The sequence below is a fragment of the Oncorhynchus clarkii genome, chromosome 2, assembly GCF_045791955.1.
Source record: "Oncorhynchus clarkii lewisi isolate Uvic-CL-2024 chromosome 2, UVic_Ocla_1.0, whole genome shotgun sequence".
Classification (NCBI taxonomy): domain Eukaryota; kingdom Metazoa; phylum Chordata; class Actinopteri; order Salmoniformes; family Salmonidae; genus Oncorhynchus; species Oncorhynchus clarkii.
The window spans coordinates 66,973,507-66,998,809 of NC_092148.1; the positions used below are offsets into that span (position 1 = coordinate 66,973,507).

At 43.0% G+C, this 25,303-nt stretch overlaps 1 protein-coding gene across 1 annotated transcript in view; it reads left to right on the forward strand.

Moving 5' to 3' along the window:
- Positions 1 to 25,303, forward strand: part of LOC139372433 (RNA polymerase II elongation factor ELL2-like) — a 39,876-nt gene that overhangs the window by 5,340 nt on the left and 9,233 nt on the right. The window contains exons 3-8 of the mRNA XM_071112149.1: positions 12,769 to 12,896; positions 13,575 to 13,735; positions 20,467 to 20,711; positions 21,237 to 21,361; positions 22,753 to 22,870; positions 23,218 to 23,674. Of these exons, the coding sequence (XP_070968250.1) occupies positions 12,769 to 12,896; positions 13,575 to 13,735; positions 20,467 to 20,711; positions 21,237 to 21,361; positions 22,753 to 22,870; positions 23,218 to 23,674 (1,234 nt within the window). The remainder of the gene's footprint in view (positions 1 to 12,768; positions 12,897 to 13,574; positions 13,736 to 20,466; positions 20,712 to 21,236; positions 21,362 to 22,752; positions 22,871 to 23,217; positions 23,675 to 25,303) is intronic.

Genomic DNA, 25,303 nt, shown 5'->3' on the forward strand with positions numbered 1-25,303 from the left:
AGAGTCAATGTGGAGGCTATATACAGGGTATTACGGTACAGAGTCAATGTGGAGGCTATATACAGGGGGTACCGGTACAGAGTCAATATGGAGGCTATATACAGGGGGTACCGGTACAGAGTCAATATGGAGGCTATATACAGGGGGTACTGGTACAGAGTCAATGTGAAGGCTATATACAGGGGGTACCGGTACAGAGTCAATGTGGAGGCTATATACAGGGGGTACCGGTACAGAGTCAATGTGGAGGCTATATACAGGGCGTACCGGTACAGAGTCAATATGCTGGGGCACTGGTTAATTGAGGTAATATGTACATGTAGGTATAGTTATTAAAGTGACTATGCCTATATAATAACAGAGAGTACAGCTGCGTAAAAGAGGGGAGGAGGCAATGTAAGTAGTCTGGGTAGCCATTTGATTAGATGTTCAGGGTTTTTTTGGCTTGGGGGTAGAAGCTGTTTAGAAGCCTCTTTGACCTAGACTTGGTGCTCCAGTACCACTTGCCGTGCGGTAGCAAAGAGGATATGATCACTAGGGTGGCTGGAGTCTTTGGCAATTTTAAGGGCCTTCCTCTGACACCGCCTGGTATAGATGTCCTGGATGGCAGGAACTGAGGTGGTGTCTGGTTAGACTGTAAACTCTCCTTCCAGACTCACATTAAGCATCTCCTATCCAAATTTAAATCTAGAATCGGCTCCCTGTTTCGCAACAAAGCATCCTTCAGTCATGCTACCAAACATACCCTCGTAAAACTGAGTATCCTACCGATCCTTGACTTCGGCGATGTCATTTACAAAATAGACTCCAACACTCTACAAAGAAAATTGGATGTAGTCTATCACAGTGCCATCCGTTTTGTCACCAAAGCCCCATATACTACCCACCACTGCGACCTGTATGCTCTCGTTGGCTGGCCCTCGCTTCATATTTGTCGCCAAACCCACTGGCTCAAGGTCATCTATAAGTCTTTGCTAGGTAAAGCCCCTCCTTGTCTCAGCTCATTGGTCACCATAGCAGCACCCACCCATAGCACGCGCTCCAGAATGTATATTTCTCTCGTCATCCCCAAAGCCAACTCCTCCTTAGGCCACCTTTCCTTCCAATTCTCTGGTGTCAATGACTGGAACAAATTGCAAAAATCACTGAATCTGGAGTCTTATATCTCCCTCACTAACTTTAAGCATCAGCTGTCAGAGCAATTTACATGCCATCCTTGCCTTACCTTTTGTTGTGGCTGGCAATGTGACATTCTTCCTTGGCAGCTCCAAATTTACTGTAAATATCACTATCACAGTAACTTAGCCAGTAGTCATTGTCTAGCCAGTAAGCTTGCAAATTATTTAACAAAACAAGCAACTTTTCCTCTAAAACAGATTAGCTACAATTTTGAATAATGCAACTAAACCATATTACACTCTTGAATAATGTGACAATTGACAAGCCAGTGCAGACAAATAAAGGGTTTATTTTCTCGTTTGTACACGTTAAATGTAACTTTCAAGACCACACAGCTAGATAGCTAGTAACGTTAGCATATCAAACATGAATGTTTACTCCTCTCATACGGACAGAAAATATCAGCTTCAGCCTATTAAAGTTACCTTATAACAAGCTAGGCTTCATTTGACCAATATCATGGAATTATAGGCATTATAGGAGGTAAACGCAAAATTGTGACTGAAAACGTTGATCATTTCCCTGGACATTGCTCATCCAAATGTTTATATATTCTTAATTCCATTCCTTTGCTTTAGATTTGTGTATATTGTTGTGAAATTGTTAGATATTACTTGTTAGATATTACTGCACTGTTGGAGCTAGGAAGACAAGCATTTCGCTACACCCACAATAACATCTGCTAAACACGTGTATGTGACAACTAAAATTGGTTTTGATTTGGTGAATTGATTAGCTTCTTTCTGCATTATTCTTACCAGGAAGGTGGCTCAGAGCATTGAAGGGGGAAAAACACTGAGCTTCCCTTTTTTAAAGCTAAGGCGACAATTTCAGAAAGTAACAGGTGAAAACTTAATACAAGTCTCAAATATAATGAAAATGTCTACACATTTCAGTTGTATTTTTGCTGTATGAATGTTGGGTTGAACGAGACAATTCTGTTTACACTGCACTACTTAGAGGGGGGAAACTGTCGGGTGAGTGTCGTGTGCGACCTCCAAAGGTAGTGTTAGAGATGTGAGAAATACAGAAGTTTACATTACAGTAATGTCTCTTGAGAATCGATACCTCCCGACAATCTCTCAAAATTCTCCTTAATCCCCCTCAATGAGAATAGATCCTAAATGCTGTCTGGTGCTGAGAGGAGAGTAGAGGAGGCATTAGGGAGCATTCTTCCCAGGGATCATCTAATGACAACTGTGTGTGGCTCAGCTAGGTCCCTCCCGTCTACCTCCCTGATTATTGTGCCGTTTCACCCTCTGCCTTGGCTGAAGCCTTGGGCGACATCAGGGCCTCCATCTCACATGCGGCTGCCCCGACCCTACCCCCACCCAGAGCGCTAAGCCTCTCCATCTCACTGCAAATTAGCTTTAGCTCCGTGTCGGCGTGTGTGTCGGGGTGTGTGTGTCGGTGTGTGCATGCCCGTCAGGTATTTTCCCGAAAGCTAATTAGAATAACAATAAGAGGAATGCAGTCAGAGAGAGGTCCTTTCCCAGTGGCACAACTAGAAGGTGGGGGGGAGTCGTCCTTCAGGCACACGTTGCTCTATTCATCCAGATGTGTCAAGCTAGGAAAAAGGCTCTGTGTGCCCTGCGCATCTGAGGCCCACTGTTTTGACTGGCAAAGCTGTTGGCCCCAGTATTTTGGGATCACAGTATCTGAGGGACAAGCCTAATGAGACATCTCCCAGTCCAGGGAAGCCCGGCTCTCTTTCTTTAGCAAGCAGCTCTGATATTGAGAAAGCTCGTGGAGCTCTGTAGTAGGGATTCGACGAGGATATTATTCCAAGTTACAAGGGCTTTTAGAAAGCACATATTTGCATGTTTTTGTGTAGTAATTAAGCATGTAACTTAACACAGATATGGAACTGGAGGTACGGAGTTCTGATGTTTTGATTGTTTGGTCGTTGGACTGAGAACATGTTGATTCCCAGCAGCACTGATCTATCTGGCCCGGCACCAACTCAGAGAGTGTGTGGTCACCTCTCCAGGATGACTAATAGATCCAGGATGTTGTAGTGCTGCTCACATATTAGCTCAACCAATATGTGTTTATTTATTAGCACATGTCAAAAAACTATTAGGAATATTGATTGACATACCCAGCCCCCATTGTTTATACTTGTACAGTTGTAGTGTTCTCCTTTCATTACATCAACAGTGATAGGAACATCATGGCAGCTATTTATATCACATCACAGGAATAGGCTAAACCAAGGAGATCCTGTTGGAACTAAATCCATCTGTACACCAGTAAGCACTGACCCAGAAGCTACCTAGGAGGGTAATAACATCACTTTGAAATATCATTTTGTTCTTCTTCTCTGAAAGCACCAGTGCAACAAAACAGACATCAGCGAGAGTGAAAAGCAGTATGTGATGTTAGAAAGAGCAATCCTCTGTTGCTCCGATCTTTCTGTTTGTCTGGTTGGTTGTTCGGCTATCAGCAATGGTCACTTTTCCTCAACTCTTCCCACATCCATTATTTTTCCAGCATTTTAAAAATGCAGCACAACAGGATACAAGCAACACTGCCTCTGTAAACAAAGATGGTTACGGAGGTGGAATGGTCAGAGGGGAGAGTTTCTGTCGGAAGTCTGTAGTGCTTGTGTTCTTTAGGGTTCAAATCACTAGAGTACTACAGACTGAGCTATTGTTTAACCTAAAGAAGGATAACAACCTCGTTGTTTACCAGATTTAGAGTGGGTGATATACTGTACAGGAATGGAGGGAGTGAGTTATTGAACCATATGTTTGCTGAGGTTGACAGATTAGCCCAGCCTCTCTTGGAGAAGGCACATTTTGCTTGGCATAAGAGTCGATACCTTGGGGGATGCTGTAGCCAGGCCAATTGCCCACCCCCTACTCCCCTCAACAACCCCCTTAAAACCCCCAACCCTCCTCTCTGTGGATCGCCAAGTCTTTATCAACGGTAGGGCTGACTTGAAGCACAGGAACAAAAAGACAGCCTCACTAAAAGCATGATTTAAAAGAGAGGTGATCTCATGCATTGTGTTCATCATCTATGAGTCATTGATCATACGGTAAACAGCGGGAGGATTGTGGAGAGCCGGAATTATTATGTGCCCCAGATTTCCCTGTGGCATCGTCTGCCTGTGTTGCCTTCTATGGTTGTCTGCATGTGTCATTGGAATAATGCCTTCCTTTTTAAACACCACTTGTAAGCTTCCTTTTCCTTTTTGACCAATAGTTCTGTGTGGAACATTGTGAGTGTCTTAGCAGTGTTTCCTCATAGTACACATGGATCCAGCGTGTGTGTATTGCTGTTTGTGAGGAGATGCAGCGTGGCAGAGGGAGGGAATGCTGTTGTCCCCAGCTCTAATCCACCCCCTCCTCCCAGAGTAGTTCTCTCTGTTCTGTTTGTCCTCTCTTTGGGATGCTTTGGTGATCACCACATACCAGAGAGACAGGGAAAGAGAGGACTGTGGAGTACCGTCCCTCATGCACGAGCTGAGCTGGGAGTCACGCTGTGACGGTGCTGTTGTCCTAGCCCTCTCCAGCCGCCCGCCACACGTCCCTGCTGTTCATGAATAATCCAGGCTGGCCGACGGTCCATTGCTCTCAGCTCTGTGGGGGAAGATGCAAGAACAAAAGACAGGCAGCTCACAGCAGCAGCCATGACTGTGCAGACAATGGCCAGTAGTGTCAGTACAGACAAGGGCAGGAGGCACAGACTAGAGTAAATCACGTTCATATATCTAGGCACCTGCTCCCATCACTGTGCTGCCATGATAAATACCAGAGCTAGGATCTCTACCTGCTCGGTAATGTCTACAGACCCAAGAAGAAGAAAAGAACATCACCAAATAAATACTTATCATCTTTCCTGGCAGATGGGTGGTTAGCAGGAGGAAAGAAAGTATATATCTTTACCAGAATAATGATCTCATCCGCCACCAGAAGAAGAAGAGCAACATGATCAGAGATAATGAATAGTGTTAATGCTGTCTGTGTGTCAGAGGAGGAGTTTTCCATGGACACCAATGAGGGGTGCCCTTTGTCCTGCTCTAACAGCAGAGCCCCCACCAAGTTGTTCTGTTCCAGTCCAGTTCACACCTTACAACAGCCTGAAAGTATTTGACATCTCTAAACACACGGGGCCGGCCAGCCAGCCGGGAGTAGGCTGCAGCATATGTGCCTGGGCCACAGTGGGGGTTATTGTATCTTCCCCCGCACCCCATCGAGAAACTGTTCTGACAAGGTGCTGAGGATTGTCAATCTGATGCCATTTTGCTGGGATGACTGTCCAACTGCCAAGTTCAGCTCACAGGATGGACACTATTGGACAAAGCTGACTGACTCAGTCCTCTGACAGTTCACTGCTCACTGACTCCCATTTGTTCTGTTGGGGCGTTTTTAGAATAATTTGCGTATGTTATCCATTCTTTCTCACAATTTGTTATAATTGTCCTGTACCTTGTCTTGAGAGTATTGTACCAGGATTTGAACAAAATAAATGTTGTGTAATGTGGCATAGCTTACTATTTTAAATGTCCCTTGGAATGATTAGATAAAATAAAGAGTACAGACAGAAGTGTGATGCCTAATTCCTGTGGTTAGCGAACGCTAAATAGTGATTTGTTTCCTATGTAGACCTAAGTAGTTAGTTGGAGGCATTGATCGCTGATGTTGATGTTTGGTTGAAGTGTGGCATACGACCTCAGCTGCAGCGTAGCTTAGGAGATGTTTGATCTTAGTCCTTCCATGTGACCTGCGGGAGTGTGGGGCTCCCCCGCCTTAACCAGAGATGGAAAGGGAAGGCTCACACTGCCTGGGGAAGACAGGGGCCCCTGAGGCCTGGGGGCCCAGGGCAAGGACAGCTTTATGGTGCAACCTGCCTGCCCTGTGTGAGTCTGCATTATGGAAATACACATCTCTGTTACTCACGCTGATATTAAACTTACCTGTCAATGTGGGTGGTGGTTCTGGAACAGAAAGGGACCAAGGTAAAAGTCATGTTAGATTTCCATCAGTTTGGAAAAGGGGAACCCACAAAATATTGATTATTTTTTATTTAGTTTAAAACAAATTATCAATATTTCAAGAGTTTTGTTGTGATGAACATTTGTATAGATTTCTTTTAAATACACAAAAGCACACAAATGTAGGCCTAAGCTTTTTCGTGTACCTTTTCTATTAAGTGTTTATTCGAAACCCTCTAGCATGATTAACTGTCCTGGGAAATGTAATCTGAAGACAGGAGAAAGTGGCAGGTAGCCAGTTGATGATGGCCCCTGTGTGCTCAGACAGAGCTTTTAACGGGAGTGCCTCATGCTTTAGGGCCCTTAAACCTCACACCAGGTACTGTCGGGGCTAAAAGCTGCCAGGGGAGATTATTTCTCCCCCAGGAGTGCAGAGCTGGGAACTAATGGGTTAAATTACATATGGTTATGAAGATGGAGAAGAAAGCTGTGAATAAAATGGGGGCGCTCTCAAAATGGACTGACCTGAGTAACATTGATTAGGTGACAGGCAACTCTAACGCTTGGCTGGAGGGGGGTGCTCGATGTTTGCCTCGCACTAAGGGCATAGAAACCGAGGGAAGTGCTGGCGTTATGGGGGTTGGGGTTCTGGGGGGTGCGGGGATTGCAGAGCTAAGACTGTAAACCCTGAGCTGTGCTCTCCCTAGGGGCAGGCAGGCTTTTGTTTATCAGTGTCTCCATTTGAAACAAGTCATTCTCCATTGCAATGCTGTCTGCCTTGACCTACTTCTGGAGCCTCTCTTTCTATGACTTGTTGCTTGTAATTTTGGTCAAGACCAAGTCTTGAGGTAATAGGTCCTGACGATATGGCTCTTCTGTTGCTTCTGTTTACTTTGACTCTTTTTTGGTTGATGGCAGTTAATTAGCAGAAACCTTAAGCAGCCATTCGTGGAATCGTACCCCACCACTTCACAAAGGGCTGGACAGATATAGGTCAACATAACTAATGGTCAGTTTGATATCACAAGTGTCCATGGCTTTGTGGGCTGCCTTGCGTTTTGTGTTCCGCAGTGTGGCTTGCATGTTGTGTGCTATAAAGAGAGCTGAGGCTCGGTGATGGGGGTAGGGTGCATAGCTCGCTGTGGGGTTCGGGGGAGAGAGATGGGGGGGGGGGGGGGGGGGGGGTTGAAAGAGGAACTGTTTATTGGCTACGAGCTACAGTAGCTGCTTATTGCTGTACTGCATAACTAGGCATTTGTGGCAGCCAGCGTCCTGCCTGCCACATCTACCCCAGGCACTGTGCTTTCTGCCAGCCAGCCTGGAATCAATCACTTCACAAAGATAACGAAACATACTGTTTCAAGGCCACTGTCTGTCCTCTGTCTTATGGCTCCTAATAAGATGAAAATATTACGTTCTGTTTTGGTCCTTTGTGGTGTTAGCCGTGTCAAGCTAGTCTGACACCATTAGAGAAGTGAAAGTGACTTACTTTCAGATGATTTGCCAACAATTTCTGAATTCTGAATACTGTACGGCTGTGCACATTGTCAGTCAGTCAGTCAGTAATCATGCTGGGTCAAAAGAAGTAATCATTCTGTGGCCCATCTCTCTGCCCCTTTCAGGCGGTGTCAGAGGAAGGACCTAAAAATTGTCAAAGACTCAAGCCTCTCAAGTCATAGACTGTTCTCTCTGCTACTGCACTGCAAGCGGTACTGATGCACAAAGTCTGGAACCAACAGGACCCTGAACAGCTTCTACCCCCAAGCCATAAGTTAATTAATTAGTTAACCAAATAGCTACCTGGACTATCTGCATTAACCCTTTTTGCACAAACTTTGTTTGACTCGTAACATACACTGCTGCTACTGTTTACTTTCAATCCTGTTGCCTAGTCACTTTATTCCTAGTTATATGTACATATCTACCTCAATTACCTCATACTCCTGCACATAGACTCAGTACTGTTACCGTGTGTATATAGCCAATTTATCATTACTCACTGTGTATTTATTATCACTTTTATTATTACGTGTTTTACTTTTCTATTCCTCTTTTTTCTTTCTCTGCATTGTTGTGAAGGGCTGTAAGTAAGCATATCACTGTTAGTCTACACCTGTTGATTAAGAGCATGTGATGAATAAAATGTCATTTAATTAGATCTTGTCCTCAAATTTCCTCTGCTTATTCAGATTGACGAAAGTTGGAAGAGAGGCATCGGGACAAAAATGTCTATTTACATAATATGTACATAAACTTCTCAATTTACATTAGCAATGGAATGTCCCATGCTGAGAGAGGGGATGACGTTCTTGCTTCGCAGCTCAAATTTACCGTAATTATCACAGCACCTGCTAGCCAGTTATGCGAGCAACTTTTAATCTACCATATTGCACTCTTGATTAATGCAACAAAACCATATTACACTCTTTAAATAATGCAACAATTCACAAGCATATGCAGACGTCAAAATGGTTTCTTTTCTCGTCCATCCACTCATTAATTTAGTTGCAAAACAATATCACAGCCAAAGTGGCACAGCTGCTAGCTAACGTTAGCCAACAACATCTGCTTCATCAAGTAACTTTAGAAAAGCAAAAATGTACGTTTACCCCTCTCATACAAATATAAAAGTACAGTAACATTATCATACAGGGTCATTAATATTATACAGCGATAAGTAGCTAGCAAGCTAAGCAAAATGTATGCATCCTCCTCGCATATTACCAGGGGTGAAAGTTTAATTAATTTGTTCCTGGTACGGGACCGCCTATGTGTGTCCACACTTGTCAAACCGTCACTTCAAATGGCTCCTTTACTAGGCTACCCGTGCACGTTCATCCACATATTTCCAGCCTCCAAACAGTGGTGAATGGAAAGAGATATCTGTTACACAAAACACCCTAACAAAATGTATGACATTTGACGATTGTCATTACGCCAGAATTTATGCAGCCACTGCTGTCCGTGCCCGTCTCGGTCACTTATCTCTGCCTTGGCAAAATGTCAATCATGTTCTGATTTAAATGTTCTCTTCGTACCACATCACATTTTGGAGCGTAGGCTATGACGCTCATTTATAAGTCCATTTGCAAAATTGTCATGCCTCTGACATGCAGTAATGATAAATAGTGGTGTAATAGCCTACAGTTTTCTTTACATTTTGTTTTATTTATTGAGATAGGCTCATATTTTACCCGTACGGTGTATTTTGCCAGGATGCCATACCAGACCGCCTTACTTTCACCCTTGCATATTACTAGCTAGCTAGTTAGCTTCGTTAGTTAACATTGGCTGACGTTAGCATTCAGCTATCTGAACCAGAGCTAGATTGCTCACATAAAATGCAATTTTTATAAAAAACTATGGATTTTAGCACCCAAAGAAAAGCTTGCATTTACACAGGACAAACATGGGTACAAGGAAATCATTCAATAATGGACATTTTTACAAGTATCAACTGACAGCAACTCGATCTAGTCGGAGGTGCAGTACACCCACACTCGTCACCACTCAACTTTATTGTACTTGTACATCTTGGAGTTGAGAAATTCGGCTACTTGCATTCTTGTTAGCTTTTGCTTTGAAATAAATGACAGTGTTCTGAGATTCCCTCAAAGCTACGGTGTCAATTTCAGAGTAAACGAGCCTCAAATATAAGGAAAATGCAGATACATTTCAGCTGTTTAAAAAACATTGCTCTGCTATTAAGAATTTTACTGTAGAAGCATTTGACTCTAGAAGACAATTCTGCAATGCTCAGAGGAGGGGGGTGAGCAAGGCTCACCCGCAACCTCCGGAGTTGGTGTATTTAGAAGACAATTCTGCTCACCCGCAACCTCCGGAGTTGGTGTATTTAGAAGACAATTCTGCTCACCCGCAACCTCCGGAGTTGGTGTATTTAGAAGACAATTCTGCTCACCCGCAACCTCCGGAGGTGGTGTATTACAGTTAAAGGTCTAGCCGAGGGTATTTTCTCGAAACCTCTGGGCAATCTCTCGTAGTGAGAAGAGACCCTAGGGCACAGGCTCAGCATCAACACAACTGTCCATTTCAACTTGAATAAATGGACAGTCAGTGCCCAATGTTTTTAAGTACATTACAATACCTCTTGGTTAATAACATTCTTTGTTGAATTGGCCATTTAGTGAAAGTAGGTTTTTAGGCCATTTAATGTAACTGATGGTGGCCCCATAGCTCTGTTGGTCGCCAGGGGAGCCCTGGACAGTACTGTATATGACACTGGCCACTATTATCCAGGTAGAGGGTCATGAGTTCCTATTGGTAATGCCAGGATATCAGCCTCCCCGGTCCAATGGCTGACATGAGGTCACCAAGTATGTCCCACGTGGCCTGGGTTATTGTCTTAGCCAGTAGCTTATTTAGGTCAGTTTTACGGCTTGAAAACAGCGAGGGGTCAAGCCCGCTCTCATATCAATACATTAAAATCTACTTTGGTCCACTAGCGAATAAACTTCTAGATTACATTTACTCCAATCACCCCCCGAGTGAGATAAAATGTACTCCTTAAATAACAGTGTTGTTCCAAAGCAGTAACATAAAAGCAGCAATGCTGCAAGGTTGATACAAGTGTGTCACAGAGTGTAACATGCAGAATACAGTAATACTGGTATAGGTAGATGATTAACATGGTGCTCTACAGATGGACACCTTTTACATTTTGCCTGTTTAAGACTGTATTTATACATCTATAATTGGTGTTTTTGTGCACTGTGCTTCCATATTTATATTGGGTTGTTTGAGGATAGCAGAGAATGTTAGTTTGGAGAGAAGATGGTTTTATATGGATGTACCAAGCACACAATAACTTTTAGACAGAAGAAGGGAAAGTGTTTTTTAAAGACTTGTTTAAGACTTACCATTTAATAGTATGAATAGAAAGAATCTGTAAAAATGTTTTTGTAGAAATTACAGTCTACACTGTTCTCTATACCAGGATTGGGCTAGGAACAGCGATTGAAAATTGAGGAACTGAATTGTTCTGTATGGACACAGCATTCAGTTAGCAACTACAGAGGAACACTGTAATCGATAATACACTACATGTATATGGACACCTGCTCGTCAAACATCTCATTACAAAATCATGGGCATTAATATGGCTATAACAGCCTCCACTCTTCTGGGAAGGCTTTCCACTAGCTGTTGGAACATTGCTGCAGGGACTTGCTTCCATTCAGCCACGAGAACATTAGTGAGGTCAGGCACTGATGTTGGGCGATTAGGCCTGGCTCGCAGTCGGTGTTCCAATTCATCCCAAAGGTGTTCAATGGGGTTGAGGTTCAGTTCTTCCACTCCGATCTCAACAAACCATTTATGCATGAACCTCGCTTTGTGCACCGGGGCATTGTCATGCTGAACAGGAAAGGGCCTTCCCCAAAGTTGGAAGCACAGAATCATCTAGAATGTCATTGTATGCTGTAGCATTAAGATTTCCCTTCACTGGAACTAAGGGGACTAGCACGAACCATGAAAAACATCCCCAGACCATTATTTCTCCTCCACCAAACTTTACAGTTGGCACTCTGCATTCCTTGGCATCCGCCAAACCCAGATTTGACCGTCGGACTGCCAGATTGTGAAGCGTGATTCATCACTCCAGAGAACACATTTCCACTGCTCCAGAGTCCAATGGCGGTGAGCTTTACACCAATCCAGCCAACACTTGGCATTGCACATGGTGACCTTAGACTTGTGTGCATCTGCTCAGCCATGGAGACCCATTTAATTAAGCTCCTGACGAATAGTTAATGCTTCCAGAGGCAGATTGGAACTCAGCGGTATGTGTTGCAACAAAGGACAGACGATTTTTATGCGCTTCAGAACTCGGCGGTCCCGTTCTGTGAGCTTGTGTGGCCTACCACTTCGCCGCTTAACCGTTGTTGCTCCTAGTAATTTCCAGTTCACAATAACAGCACTTTCAATTGACCGGGACAGCTCTAGCAGGGAGAAACTTGACGAACTCACTTGTTGGAAAGGGGGCATTCTATGACGGTGCCACATTGAAGGGCACTGAGCTCTTCAGTAAGGGCATTCTACTGCCAATGTTTGTCTATAGAGATTGCATGGCAGTGTGCTCAATTTTATACACCTGTCAGCAATGGGTGTGGCTTAAATAGTCAAATCCACTTATTTGAACGGGTGTCCACATACCTTTGTATATATAGTGTACCATCGAAGAGCAGAACTACAGCATGGCTTTCAAGATGTGGGTTGATGTCTGGAATTAGATTGAGAAGTGATATGATATGCCTAGTTGACTTTCAAATGCTTCAGATGTGGCTTGATTTGATATCACATTAAGCCAGAGGCTGCCTGGCTGCCACCCTCAGCAGTTGAATCATATGCAATGTCAATAACCTCAGTCTTCCTATTTAGCACGTTTTGCTATCCAATTAAATGTGTAACCTAATTGATGACTAATATCCAGTTCAGTCTTTACAGTCCTGTATAAGTTAGATACCAAAACTTTTCGGATTGTATGACACAAACGCAAGGCATTTCATTTAGCATGTTTAGAATATGCAGTCCGATGGCACAGCTGAATATGCTAAACATGATAAACATTTATCATTTTACACATAGTCCCCTCAGTGTTCTAACGATCTCTCTGTGTCCCCTGACAACAGTACATCAAGATCCCCGCCCCGTCCCCAGATGCCTCGGACGCACTACGGGTCTTCTCCTTCTACCTGTCCAGTGATAGCAAGGACAAACCTCAGGCCAGCTTCGACTGCACACACCAGTATGTCTCAAGGTAAGCACACACCACTGTTTTCACAGTCAACCACAGCCAGTTCAGTCAGATTGTGACCACAGGACTTCTGAGACACTGCTCTCTCTTACACTCTCTCCTATTGCCAACCTAAGTAACCCTTGTCACAATGTGACCTCTTCAAATTACAGCTTATCCTCAGACAATTTTTCTTACCATTGCATGTATAATACAGTTCAGTCTTATTTTAGAACTACTCATAAACTCTGTCCTTTTGATTTAAGTACTTTCTGTTGAGCTTTTTTTTTTGTCTTTTGAGTTACTGTAAGCACCTATTTAGCATACTGTGTTGCTAAAGTTTGACAGTTGAGGTTGGTTGTCTCTAGACCTTTGACCTACACATGTCTGAGGACAGTGAGATCACAGTGTTTGGAACCATGTAGGGTTAGTTGGAGGGGTAGAGTTGTGACGCTCTGTTTGCCCTGCAGCTCAAAGTCTTGTGGCTTTACAATACTTCACTTGTTCTGCAGCTTAATGCCTTAGCATAGGATGTGAGGAACAAGCATGAGGACAGAAGTCACAGAACCAGTCATGGGAGTGAGACACATGTCATATGTAGACAGAATCACACAAAACACATTTTCAAGAAATGCTGTATTGATTTGGAAGTAGTGTGAGACTTTTTGCTGCTATGTGAGCCTGATCTTCTACTCGCCTCAGGGAGGGCAGGGAGCACCTGGAGGGCCAGGGCAGTATTCAGGACAAGATCACTGTGTGTGCCACTGATGACTCGTACCAGATGACCCGGGAGCGCATGTCTCAGGTGGAGAAGGACATCATGAGCAGGTCGGCCATCGAGATCAAGCCAGGCTCCACTCGTGGTAAGTCTGCAGTCACAGGATGCTTTTTCCTCTGCTGGCTGAGCTACGTCCAAACCAGCTTCACACCGAGCCCTTTACCTTTGGGGATCAAGGGCAAAATAATGGAGATGTTTTAATGTTCTCTGAAAGCTTCTAATCCATCGCCTTTTACCATCTTGTCCTGCTGATAATTGCCATATGGTGTGGAAGTTATCGCATAGTTGATCAAAGTACTGGGTTGCAATTATTCATGCGACAGGGGAGGCCTCTTTTTCTTCTTCTTCTCCCTTCATTTAGACCAGATTGCTCAGGCACACTGCCAACCTGCCTGCCAGCTCCATTCATGTGATTGAGTTTGCCAGAAGTATGCACTAACAAGTCTCATGCTGAGTGGATGAAGTTCTGCCTAAGAGTTTAATTACAGTGGCTGCGATTCAATTAGTTTTCATCAGCTGAAATACTGAATTATTGTTTGCAGATTCTCTGAAGCAAAGGCCATAATTTACCATAAGTAGTTAAGAACTGACGAAAATCAGAATCAAAAACCTGTTTGTGCCACTATGTAAAGATATTATTGTGGGAGCATACTTTTTTTATTTAACCTTTATTTAACTAGGCAAGCCAGTTAAGAACAAATTCTTATTTTACAATGAGGGCCTACCCCGGCCAAACCCTCCCTTAACCCGGATGACGCTGGGCCAATTGTGCGGCGCCCTATGGGACTCCCAATCACGGCTGGTTGTGATACAGCCCGGTATCGAACCTCTAGCACTGAGATGCAGTGTGATACAGCCCGGTATCGAACCTCTAGCACTGAGATGCAGTGTGATACAGCCCGGTATCAAACCTCTAGCACTGAGATGCAGTGTGATACAGCCCGGTATCAAACCTCTAGCACTGAGATGCAGTGTGATACAGCCCGGTATCAAACCTCTAGCACTGAGATGCAGTGTGATACAGCCCGGTATCAAACCTCTAGCACTGAGATGCAGTGTGATACAGCCCGGTATCAAACCTCTAGCACTGAGATGCAGTGTGATACAGCCCGGTATCAAACCTCTAGCACTGAGATGCAGTGTGATACAGCCCGGTATCGAACCTCTAGCACTGAGATGCAGTGTGATACAGCCCGGTATCGAACCTCTAGCACTGAGATGCAGTGTGATACAGCCCGGTATCGAACCTCTAGCACTGAGATCCAGTGTGATTCCCATAGGGGTGGGAGGGCCAAGAGACCAGAGGTGGCAGAACACATGACATGCCATGCTGTTGAAATAGGCTCCTTGAGGGCTGTTGCACAATCCTGTTAAAGGTAGCTGTCATGTTGAGATTGCAGTGTAATGTCTTTGCTGAATGGGTGCAAAACAACGACTGAATTCTAATCCAAATAATGCATTTTAAATTAAAGTTAGTCAAGTGAAAAGGAGGATGTCCACTTGAAACCTCAGCCTGGGAACATTGACATTGGTTTCATGAGGTTTAAGGCACACAACTGGGCTCACTTTCCCACAGCATGGACAGGACAGTAAGGCACCCATTCAAAGGCAACTGAAATTAAAGGGTCATAAACTATATGTCATATGCTCTACTGTGCACACAAACCTCCTGTGGCAGCCAGCAGTATTTTTGTGGTACAGTAATTCTATGGCTATCTCCTCATGTTTCTACATACAAATGATAGTTTGCAGGAAAATGCATATCATTTAGTTTTAATGTATGGCTTGAATACTTTCCCAGTGAAAAGATTGAAGAAATTCTGTAAAAAGCATGTTAAGGTCATCTCTGACCATTACTGTAACTGTACAAAACTGTCTTATAAAGGGAATGTGTTTTAGTTGAACATATTCAGTGGAGATAGATGTATAGTGAATCCCCCACCACCTGTTTGCTAGTATTGAGGGTCAGAAGGGTTAGGCCTGGTTAGTCCAGTTAGTGTTGGGTCTGGTTAGTCCAGTTAGTGTTGGGTCTGGTTAGTCCAGTTAGTGTTGGGTCTGGTTAGTCCAGTTAGTGTTGGGTCTGGTTAGTCCAGTTAGTGTTGGGTCTGGTTAGTCCAGTTAGTGTTGGGCCTGGTTAGTCCAGTTAGTGTTGGGTCTGGTTAGTCCAGTTAGTGTTGGGTCTGGTTAGTCCAGTTAGTGTTGGGTCTGGTTAGTCCAGTTAGTGTTGGGTCTGGTTAGTCCAGTTAGTGTTGGGTCTGGTTAGTCCAGTTAGTGTTGGGTCTGGTTAGTCCAGTTAGTGTTGGGCCTGGTTAGTCCAGTTAGTGTTGGGTCTGGTTAGTCCAGTTAGTGTTGGGTCTGGTTAGAATAATGTCATCTTGTTAGGAGACGGCCTGAGAACACCAGGAAGCAGTAGAACATGTTACAGCGCTCCTCCCTCTATAGGAGTCTATAGGAGTGAGGAATACCACACACTGTGTGCGCTCTTTCAGTTAAGATGATAAGCCAAGATCCTAACTCTGTGATCACTGAAGATCCCATGGCACTTATTGCTAGAGTAGGACTTAACCCCACCGTCCTGGATAGACTCCCAACATGGAACCATGAAGAACTTCTCCTTAGCCTGTTATAGGCTCAGTCAATCATCATCACTTCTCTGCTGGGTCTGGTGTCAGTCTGACGTACATTACTCATGGTTGTGATACACTACACCTTGGTGACAGATGGGATGAGGAACACCCATACAATATCAAGCTGAGCCATTATATAGTCTTTGGTGTAACTGTACATTTTGGGTGAATGCTACTGTTTTGGTTTCAATGTTATCAACATGGTTGTGTCCAAACATGTGACTACTGTAATGAATACTCAGGAAGGAAAAGGTGTAGATTCACACGCAGAGCGCGGCAGGTGTTTATTACACCTTTCACAGAAGGCAGGAATCGTGGTCACAGACAGGCAATGGTCATACACAGGTAGGGAAACAAGCAGGTGAATCAAAACTAAGACTGATGGCTATAACTGGATCTCACAAACAAGCTAGGAAAAGGCTTAATAGAGTCAAAACAAACAATACCTCACAAAGGCACAAACAGAATGAACTGAACTAAATCAGGAGCTGATGAGACCAGGTGAGTAACTAACACAGGTGAAAACAATGAACAAAAATTAAATGTGTTCAAGAACACAAAGAAACAGGGATACGTTCAAGAACACAACCAAACAGAACACAGAACAAGTTTGACTAAGAAAATATATACAGAACCTTACAACTACTGTATCTAGTTACTGCTTTAGATTTTTTTTTAAAAGCATTTTTCACACAATATTTTTCAGCAACAAAGGAACCAACCCATATCCTATTTCTAATAAGTTAAGTATGTTTTAGTCAAGCATGTTCAGTGTTTCGTGTAAAAGCTATACAGTAGACAGAATGGCGCTTTGCAAACCTTCCCATAACCAACTACATGACAAGCATATTGAATTTATTGTTGATAGTGTCTAGTCGCTGCATGTTTAAAATGTGGCAACACAGGCTATTTCACTACACTACAGGGAGATATTGGACTGTAAATTGTATGTGTCTTGAACCACAGTAGCTGTTACGACAAGCTCTGGAAACTGCATTGCATTTGGCAAAAGCAGAGATTTACCCTCAGGCCCAGAGTTGATTAAAATTACACCCTTTAATCTTACTGGGGTGCATAGTATATGTTGATGATATCCTCATTTCTCACATTATGAAAATGTCAGGAAGTTTTGTGTAACTGTTATGCAAAGCATTTCATATGGGCGTCTTGAAGAATATATATTTTGAAGACTTGTTAACCAATATGGTTTTAAAGCTAGAATCCTTAGCTAAAACAATAACAAAGAATTTCCCCCACCTCTGTTTTGGTAAAATACTGAGTGTTGAGAAATGAAACCACTCTTATAGACAGAGCTATGGATGCAAGGACTGACCAACTATGATATCAAAATGATCATTTTAACCATGCTTTAAGGCTATACAGTGTTTGTTTACATTTACAGTTGAAGTCTTAAGTTTACATACACCTTAGCCAAGTACATTTAAAACTCAGTTTTTCACAATTCCTGACATTTAATCCTAGTAAAAATTCCCTGTCTTAGGTCAGTTAGGATCACCACTTTATTTTAAGAATGTGAAATGTCAGAATAATAGTAGAGAATTATTTATTTAAGCTTTTATTTCTTTCATCACATTCCCAGTGGGTCAGAAGTTTACATACACTCAATTAGTATTTGGTATCATTGCCTTTAAATTGTTTAACTTGGGTCAAACGTTTTGGGTAACCTTCCACAAGCTTCCCACTGTAAGTTGGGGGAATTTTGGCCCATTCCTCATGACAGAGCTGGTGTAACTGAGTCCGCTTTGTAGGCCTCCTTGCTCGCACACGCATTTTCAGTTCTGCCCACAAATTTTCTATAGGATTGAGGTCAGGGCTTTGTGATGGCCACTCCAATACCTTGACTTTGTTGTCCTTAAGCCATTTTGCCACAACTTTGGAAGTATGCTTGGGGTCATTTGGAAGACCCATTTGCGACCAAGCTTTAACTTCCTGACTGATGTCTTGAGATGTTGCTTCAATATATCCACATAATTTTCTTTCCTCATGATGCCATCTATTTTGTGAAGTGCACCAGTCCCTCCTGCAGCAAAGAACCCCCACAACATGTTGCTGTCACAGCCGTGCTTCACGGTTGGGATGGTGTTCTTCGGCTTGCAAGCCTCCCCCTTTTTCCTCCAAACATAACGATGGTCATTATGGTTCTATTTTTGTTTTATCAGACCAGAGGACATTTCTCCAAAAAGTATGACCTTTGTCCCCATGTGCAGTTGCAAACCATAGTCTTGCTTTTTTATGGCGGTTTTGGAGCAGTGGCTTCTTCCTTACTCAGCGGCCTTTCAGGCTATGTCGATATAGGACTCGTTTTACTGTGGCTATAGATACTTTTGTACCTGTTTCCTCCAGCATCTTCACAAGGTCCTTTGCTGTTGTTCTGGGATTGATTTGCACTTTTCGCACCAAGGTAAGTTCATCTCTAGGAGACAGAACGTGTCTCCTTCCTGAGCGGTATGACGGCGGCGTGGTCCCATGGTGTTTATACTTGCGTACTATTGTTTGTACAGATGAACGTGGTACCTTCAGGAGTTTGGAATTGCTCCCAAGGAGGAACCAGACTTGTGGTGGTCTACAATTATTTTTAGGAGGATTTGGCTGATTTCTTTAGATTTTCCCAGGATGTCAAGAAAAGAGGCACTGAGTTTGAAGGTAGGCCTAGAAATACATCCACAGGTACACCTCCAATTGACTCAAATTATGTTAATTAGCCTATCAGAAGCTTCTAAAGCCATGACATCATTTTCTGGAATTTTCCAAGCTGTTTAAAGGCACAGCCAACTTAGTGTATGTACATTTCTGACCCACTGGAATTGTGATACAGTGAATTATAAGTGAAGTAATCTGTCTGTAAACAATTGTTGGAAAAATTACTTGTGTCGTGCACAAAGTAAATGTCCTAACCGACTTGCCAAACTATAGTTTGTAAACTAGAAATTTGTGGAGTGGTTGATAAACGATGATTCCAACCTAAGTGTATGTAAACTTCCGACTTCAGCTGTACATTGTTTCCAAACATTGGAGTGAAACAAGTTTTTATTTTGAGTTCTATAACAGTTGAACTAAGCTCATAAGTAACTTATAAGTTATATTCTTCAAGAATCAATGGGTACATATTATTAATTTAGAAGTCCAAAAATTGATGTAGCAACTGCAGATTCTAGCTTTAACATTATTACATTCCAGTTGTGCAACAACTGGAAACTTTTAGAAATGTCAAATTGAGTGCATGGTGCCAGACATTATTTTACAGAGTATGTAAATCATCTAGGTCCATATGTCATAGAGTAAATCAACTATTTCACGCACTGTACAGTGCAGCTGGGCTCCAGCTTTACTTAATATAGTAGATACCAGTTGTACCAGAACCACTCTGCTTCCATGAAGATGCTGTGCTTTCCGTCCTATAGCAACCTTCAAAGCAGAGCTTAAACTTTTTTAATGAGATCAGGGTTGGGAGATATATCTATAAGCACCGCCACGTCCTGCTGGCTTGGAGCCAGGAGAATTAGTGCTGCAACAGGAAGAAAAGGCCTTTGTGTATGAGTGAGCAGTGAGGTGTTTAACTTTCCATGCTCCTCTGCTTGCACAGGAGCCGGTTAACTTCACTGGCAACTCTTTCACTGAACTCCAAGCCTGGCGCTGCGCACCAACACTTAAATGTGTATGTGTACATGAGGCTGTTTGAGTTCTGGCTAAACATGTTTGTTCAGATGCTATTTCCTGCTATGGATGCAAGGTGCTATTCCTGTGTGCAGTGTTTGCATACTGTATTTATGACAGACATCTGTCAAGACATAGCACATCAGGTTTTGCTTCTGGCCCTTGTCTCACACATTATACCAGGCCTTTTTTGCATAACTGGCCTGAGGATTGGCCTGATGTTGAGTTGCTGGGCTCAGAGAAGTGTCAGTCTATTTGAAACCTGTCCAGAGGCAGTTAGAACATAATCCTCCCATCCCGTTTGTCCAGTGTACTGCTTGGCTTTCTATGAGCGCTTTAGATCATCCAAGTGATAATTGTGGTAATTGCTGAAAGTTTCACCGACTGACAAGAGCACAAAACCACTACTCTTTACTTGGTAACAGTAGCTTAGATGTGTAAGAAGGTAGCTTTTATGTCTATAATATTGTTTGTATGTCACTAACATCTCTGTGTATCTACTTTTCTCTGTCAGGTAAATGTGTAAAGATCCAGAGGAAGCAGGGCCTGTCGTCAAGCATGGACAGCAGCAGCAACAAGCACTCCCCCAGCAACAAGAGGAGCGGGGCCCCCAGCCCAGTGGCCCTCCGGCCCCTAAGAGACCGCATCATCCACGTCTTGGCCTTGAAGGCCTACAGGAAGCCTGAGCTGCTGCTGTGGCTGGAGAGGGAGAGGGCCAGTCCTAAGGACAAGGCTGATCTGGGAGCAGTACTGGACGATGTGAGACCTCTAGAACACAACACGACACTAAAACTGTACTCTGGCACTAGGCTGCAGGTGCATGGTAGGCGCTGGTTTCACTGAGTAGAGATCAAACTCAATAACGCACAACTTTTGCATATTGTGGTCCAATTGTAATACATTTGAAATTAATAAACCTAATCTATTTAGGTAAATGAAACACATGTAAAACATCACAGCAACTTTAAATGTGCCTCTGGGATTCAGGTGCATTTATAAGCAATTCTAAACCCCTCTAGGGGTTCCAAATGTAGACACTGCAAAGTAGCCTCTCTCTCTCGCCGCTTTCTCGCTCTCTTTGTCACGGAGCCATTCTATTTGTGACTCTAACTGAACACAGTGCTGGTGTAAGTGCTGTGTTTACTATGAATTACTTGTTAATAGTGAACAATGTATTATTGAACTTTGACAGCCTGCCAGTTGATCCTTTTTTTAACCAGGGTCAAAACTGCAGCTAATGCTTTAGAGACAGATGGTTCAAATGTGTTTGTCATTGATTTGCAGGTTGCTAAACTGAATCCCAAAGACCACAGCTTTACTCTGAAGGATGAGTTCTACAGTCATGTCCAGAAGGATTGGCCCGGTTACCTAGAGGAAGAGAAGCAGCTCATCCACAGGCTCCTGGCCAGGTGGGTGTGGCTTGTACTTCTACTCACCTGTCTTCTCTACCATCATACTCTCCTTCTCATTCTCACCAGTGAATATTTGAATGTTTCCCTCTATATCAACATGATGTTGGTGTCATGGTGGAGAGCCCCCCTTGTCTGTAGTTCATTTTAATGTAACATTGTAAGCTTCAGTACTTGGATGATTACCTCTCCTCAGTAGCGGGGGTCTCTGATGCTTTTTGACAACGTGCTGGCACTAAAACTGCAGGCCCACTGGATTACTGTGGCAGGCTGCTGTGATCATGTTGAAAGGAGAGACTCTAAATGACTATATCTCTGCACAGATAATGTCTTAATGGGGTGGGGGGGGGGGGGGGGAAATATTCTCTGCATGGTGTTGCCAAATAGCATTAATGTAGAGGACAGCAGCCTGGCTGAGCTTTTCAGAATGAGAGAGTGAACATCATTTTGGATGGATGTCCACGTCCTGCCTGCTTATTGTGCAACTGGCTGTTGCCCTTCTGTTTACAATACTGACTCACATGTTAGAAAGAGCCTTTTGAATGTACAGGATACGGGTGCTGTTGACTTGGCTCATAACTATATCTCCGTTCTTGAATCATAATGAAGAGCCTTTTTCTATAGTTTATCTCAGAGAGAAACATAATTTGGATGTGATTAGTATCAGAATCCAACCAGGCTGGCAGCCTAGTCTGTCAGAGGATCTCATGTCTGGAATGTCCTGAAAGCCAGTGGTGCTTCCAGCAGATTCCATTGATCATCTAGTTAAAAAGGTAATGTGGCTGCTGTGGGAGGTATGATGGAACTCTAATTTCTGTGAGGAAGGAGCTGGAGGAAGCAGATTGCCAGTGGAGAGAGGAGTGTTTAGCCTAACATAGCCTGCATCTGGCACCATTGTTCTCCTCACTGAGATGACTGGACACTGCTCCGCCTTAGTGCCTGTCTCTTACAGATGTAATCTACAGATAGCCTAACACTTTGAAACATGCTGGCAAACTTGTCAGTTTCACTTTGAGGTCAAGTGTAGAAAACTGGTGTGTTGTAAAATATTTTGGAGTATAATTTCTGTCTGACAGCGTGGTTCTATTTGTTCTTTTGCAAATATTAATATAAACAGCCACATCTAAGGCATACTTTGCTTGTAATTTATGTATCTTGATCCTGAAGTTACAGTAACCAAATGGTTCTTTCTGTTTTGTTGTGTTATGTTTTCATCTGTTAGCATGCCCCAACTCTTTCACTTCACTGGAGACCATACAATTGCAGTTGGAGTTTGAACCATTATTTACAAACTAATACGTCTGTCCAAAGTCAAGTTTAAAGCTTAAATTATCTTCCCTAATATAGACGGAATAGCAAAGTAAAAATGCCTTCCCCTTCTAATGTTGCAGGAAACTGCAGCCACTGAGCAGCAGTAGCCAGTTGAAGAGTTTCCAGTCAAACCATTCATTCCACAAAACCCCTGGGGATTCTCCGTCACAACTCAGCCCGGTCAAAACTCCCTCTGTGGTAAATACCCACCTTCCTAACTCTAAAATAATGTCTACGTCCTGCCCTTCCTCACTGTTTATTTTCTTGATATTCATTAGAAATGAAAGAGAATGCAGAGAGTAATTTCAAGGCTTAAATTAGTGGATCAGTGTTATGCCTTTTGACAAGACATACTGCAGAATAAGATTGAGTACGGAAGAAATGAGAGGAACGTTTCTTGGTGTGGCAGCATCTGCTTTTTATTTATGTGAGTGCTGGAGGCAGTTCAGTCACTGCCGTTTTCAGGAGCCAGTTGGGATGTTTTAATGGTTAGTCTTTGCCAAAAAGTCTTACAGGTAAAACCTCTTCTCTACCCCTTCACATAGAAACGCCCATTTCCCTCTGAGCTATCTGATTGTCAGACCCCCAAGAAGCAAAGACTATTAGACCACAGTTTACCCCTGCAGTCCCTTTCCAATGGACACCTTGGTCCCATTGGAGCCCGTAGCTCATCTGGTCCAGGCAACACCAGTGTACAGACCAAAACAGAGTTTGAGAGAACCAACAATCACATCCAGGGAAGCCCTAATGGTCTCTACACACGGCACAAACTGGATGGTTCCTCCAGCATTCCCAAGCTGGAGAGGACCGAGCCGGTCCCAGCAGTACCAAGCCCCAAGGCCCCACAAACTGAGCCCTCCATCTGCACTGACCAGCAGCTAGCCAACGGCCAGCACAAAAAGAAGAAGTCCAAGAAGCACAAAGACAAGGAACGGGAGCACTTAAAACAAGACTGGATAGAGAACAGTCCCGACCTGAAGCAGAACCAGGAACATTTCAATGGTAAGAAAAGCACCCTCTCATTCCCAATGTAATTTTCAACTGAATCATATAATTCTGAGACCTTGTTGACTAGAATGATAGCAGAAACAAACATGTTGATAATGATACAGTAATCATATCCAAGGGTATATTTACAGCAGAGTTTCCGATAGCCGGTAGTAGCTGATCATTTCTTTTTAAAAGCCAATAAATAAAATTGCCGCTGGTCAATTGTCCGGGAGAAAAATAAATCCTATTGCAAATAATGCTTTTAGCCTTTTCATTGGTGGAAATACCAGTCAATGTAAATACATTTAACTGGTCATGCTTATCGGTCTATAGGTACATTTGCATAATTTAATGGAATTAAATTGGCACTTGTGTACAGTATATTTGTTATGTATCTTATTCATCACACACGTACAGCATCTCAAACAACAAACCACCTTGCAATGAGCTGGAGGCAGTATGCATTTTGAAAACATACTTAATTGTTTGAAACCTGAACATTTTAAAACGTATGATGAGGGATGTCTTACCTTGCTTCAAAGTAGCCTAGCCACAATCAGACCCTATCTGTGGAGGCAATTATTTTATATAAACTTTTTTTCATTGTCCAGTAGACAAAGGCACAATCTTAGTCATATTAGCAACCCATGCTAGTTGTTGCATCTCCCCTCTTTCTACATTTCTACCCCAACCTACATGAACATATTACCTCAATTACCTAGACTAAACTGTACATTGACTCAGTACCGGTACCCCCTGTATATAGCCTTGTTATTGTTACTTTATTGTGTTAGTTTTATTTATTTTATTATCAAGTAATTATTTTCTTAATTATTTTTTCTTAAAACTGCATTGCTGGTTCATTTGATTTGATATCTTCATCACTGTCACATGAAACGGCTTGCATGTGAGGTGCCATTTTGACAACAGCTAATTGTATTATGGAGCGAACATTCGTGCGCATTGCTGCGTTTATAATGTGAAGAAATAATCAATCATCAACATTTAAAGCTAAACGTTCTGATCTGCTGCAAAATAATCATTGCTTTTAAATATATATACATATTTAGCCTAGGCCATATGAATTTGGGACCTATCGTCCCACAGCTGTCCCAGAGTTTGTTTGGAATAGGCATTTTTTTCTACACAAGCTGACCAATAGAATAGGTCAACGTTTCTACTCTGGGGGATAGTAGATCGACATAGACTAGTGATTTTGCTGCTCGTTACTCGTCTTGTTGTCCGAGGAAAAGTAAATGTGGACAGTTATTCTAACATCTACAAAGTGCACATCAGACTTCGATCGCACAACGTTGCATCCTTGACTTGCATGTTCTGTTAATATGAATTACTATAATCTAAAGGTGATTTCTGTCATTCTTGAACACTGTGCTTATCTAACCTCCAAACTAGCTTCAATGCCATACAACACTCCTTCTGTGGCCTCCAACTGCTCTTAAACGCTAGTAAAACCAAATGCATGCTTTTCAACCGTTCGCTGCCTGCACCCGCACGCCCAACTAGCATCACCACCCTGGATGGTTCCGACCTAGAATATGTGGACATCTATAAGTACCTAGGTGTCTGGCTAGACTGTAAACTCTCCTTCCAGACTCATATCAAACATCAAAATCGGCTTTA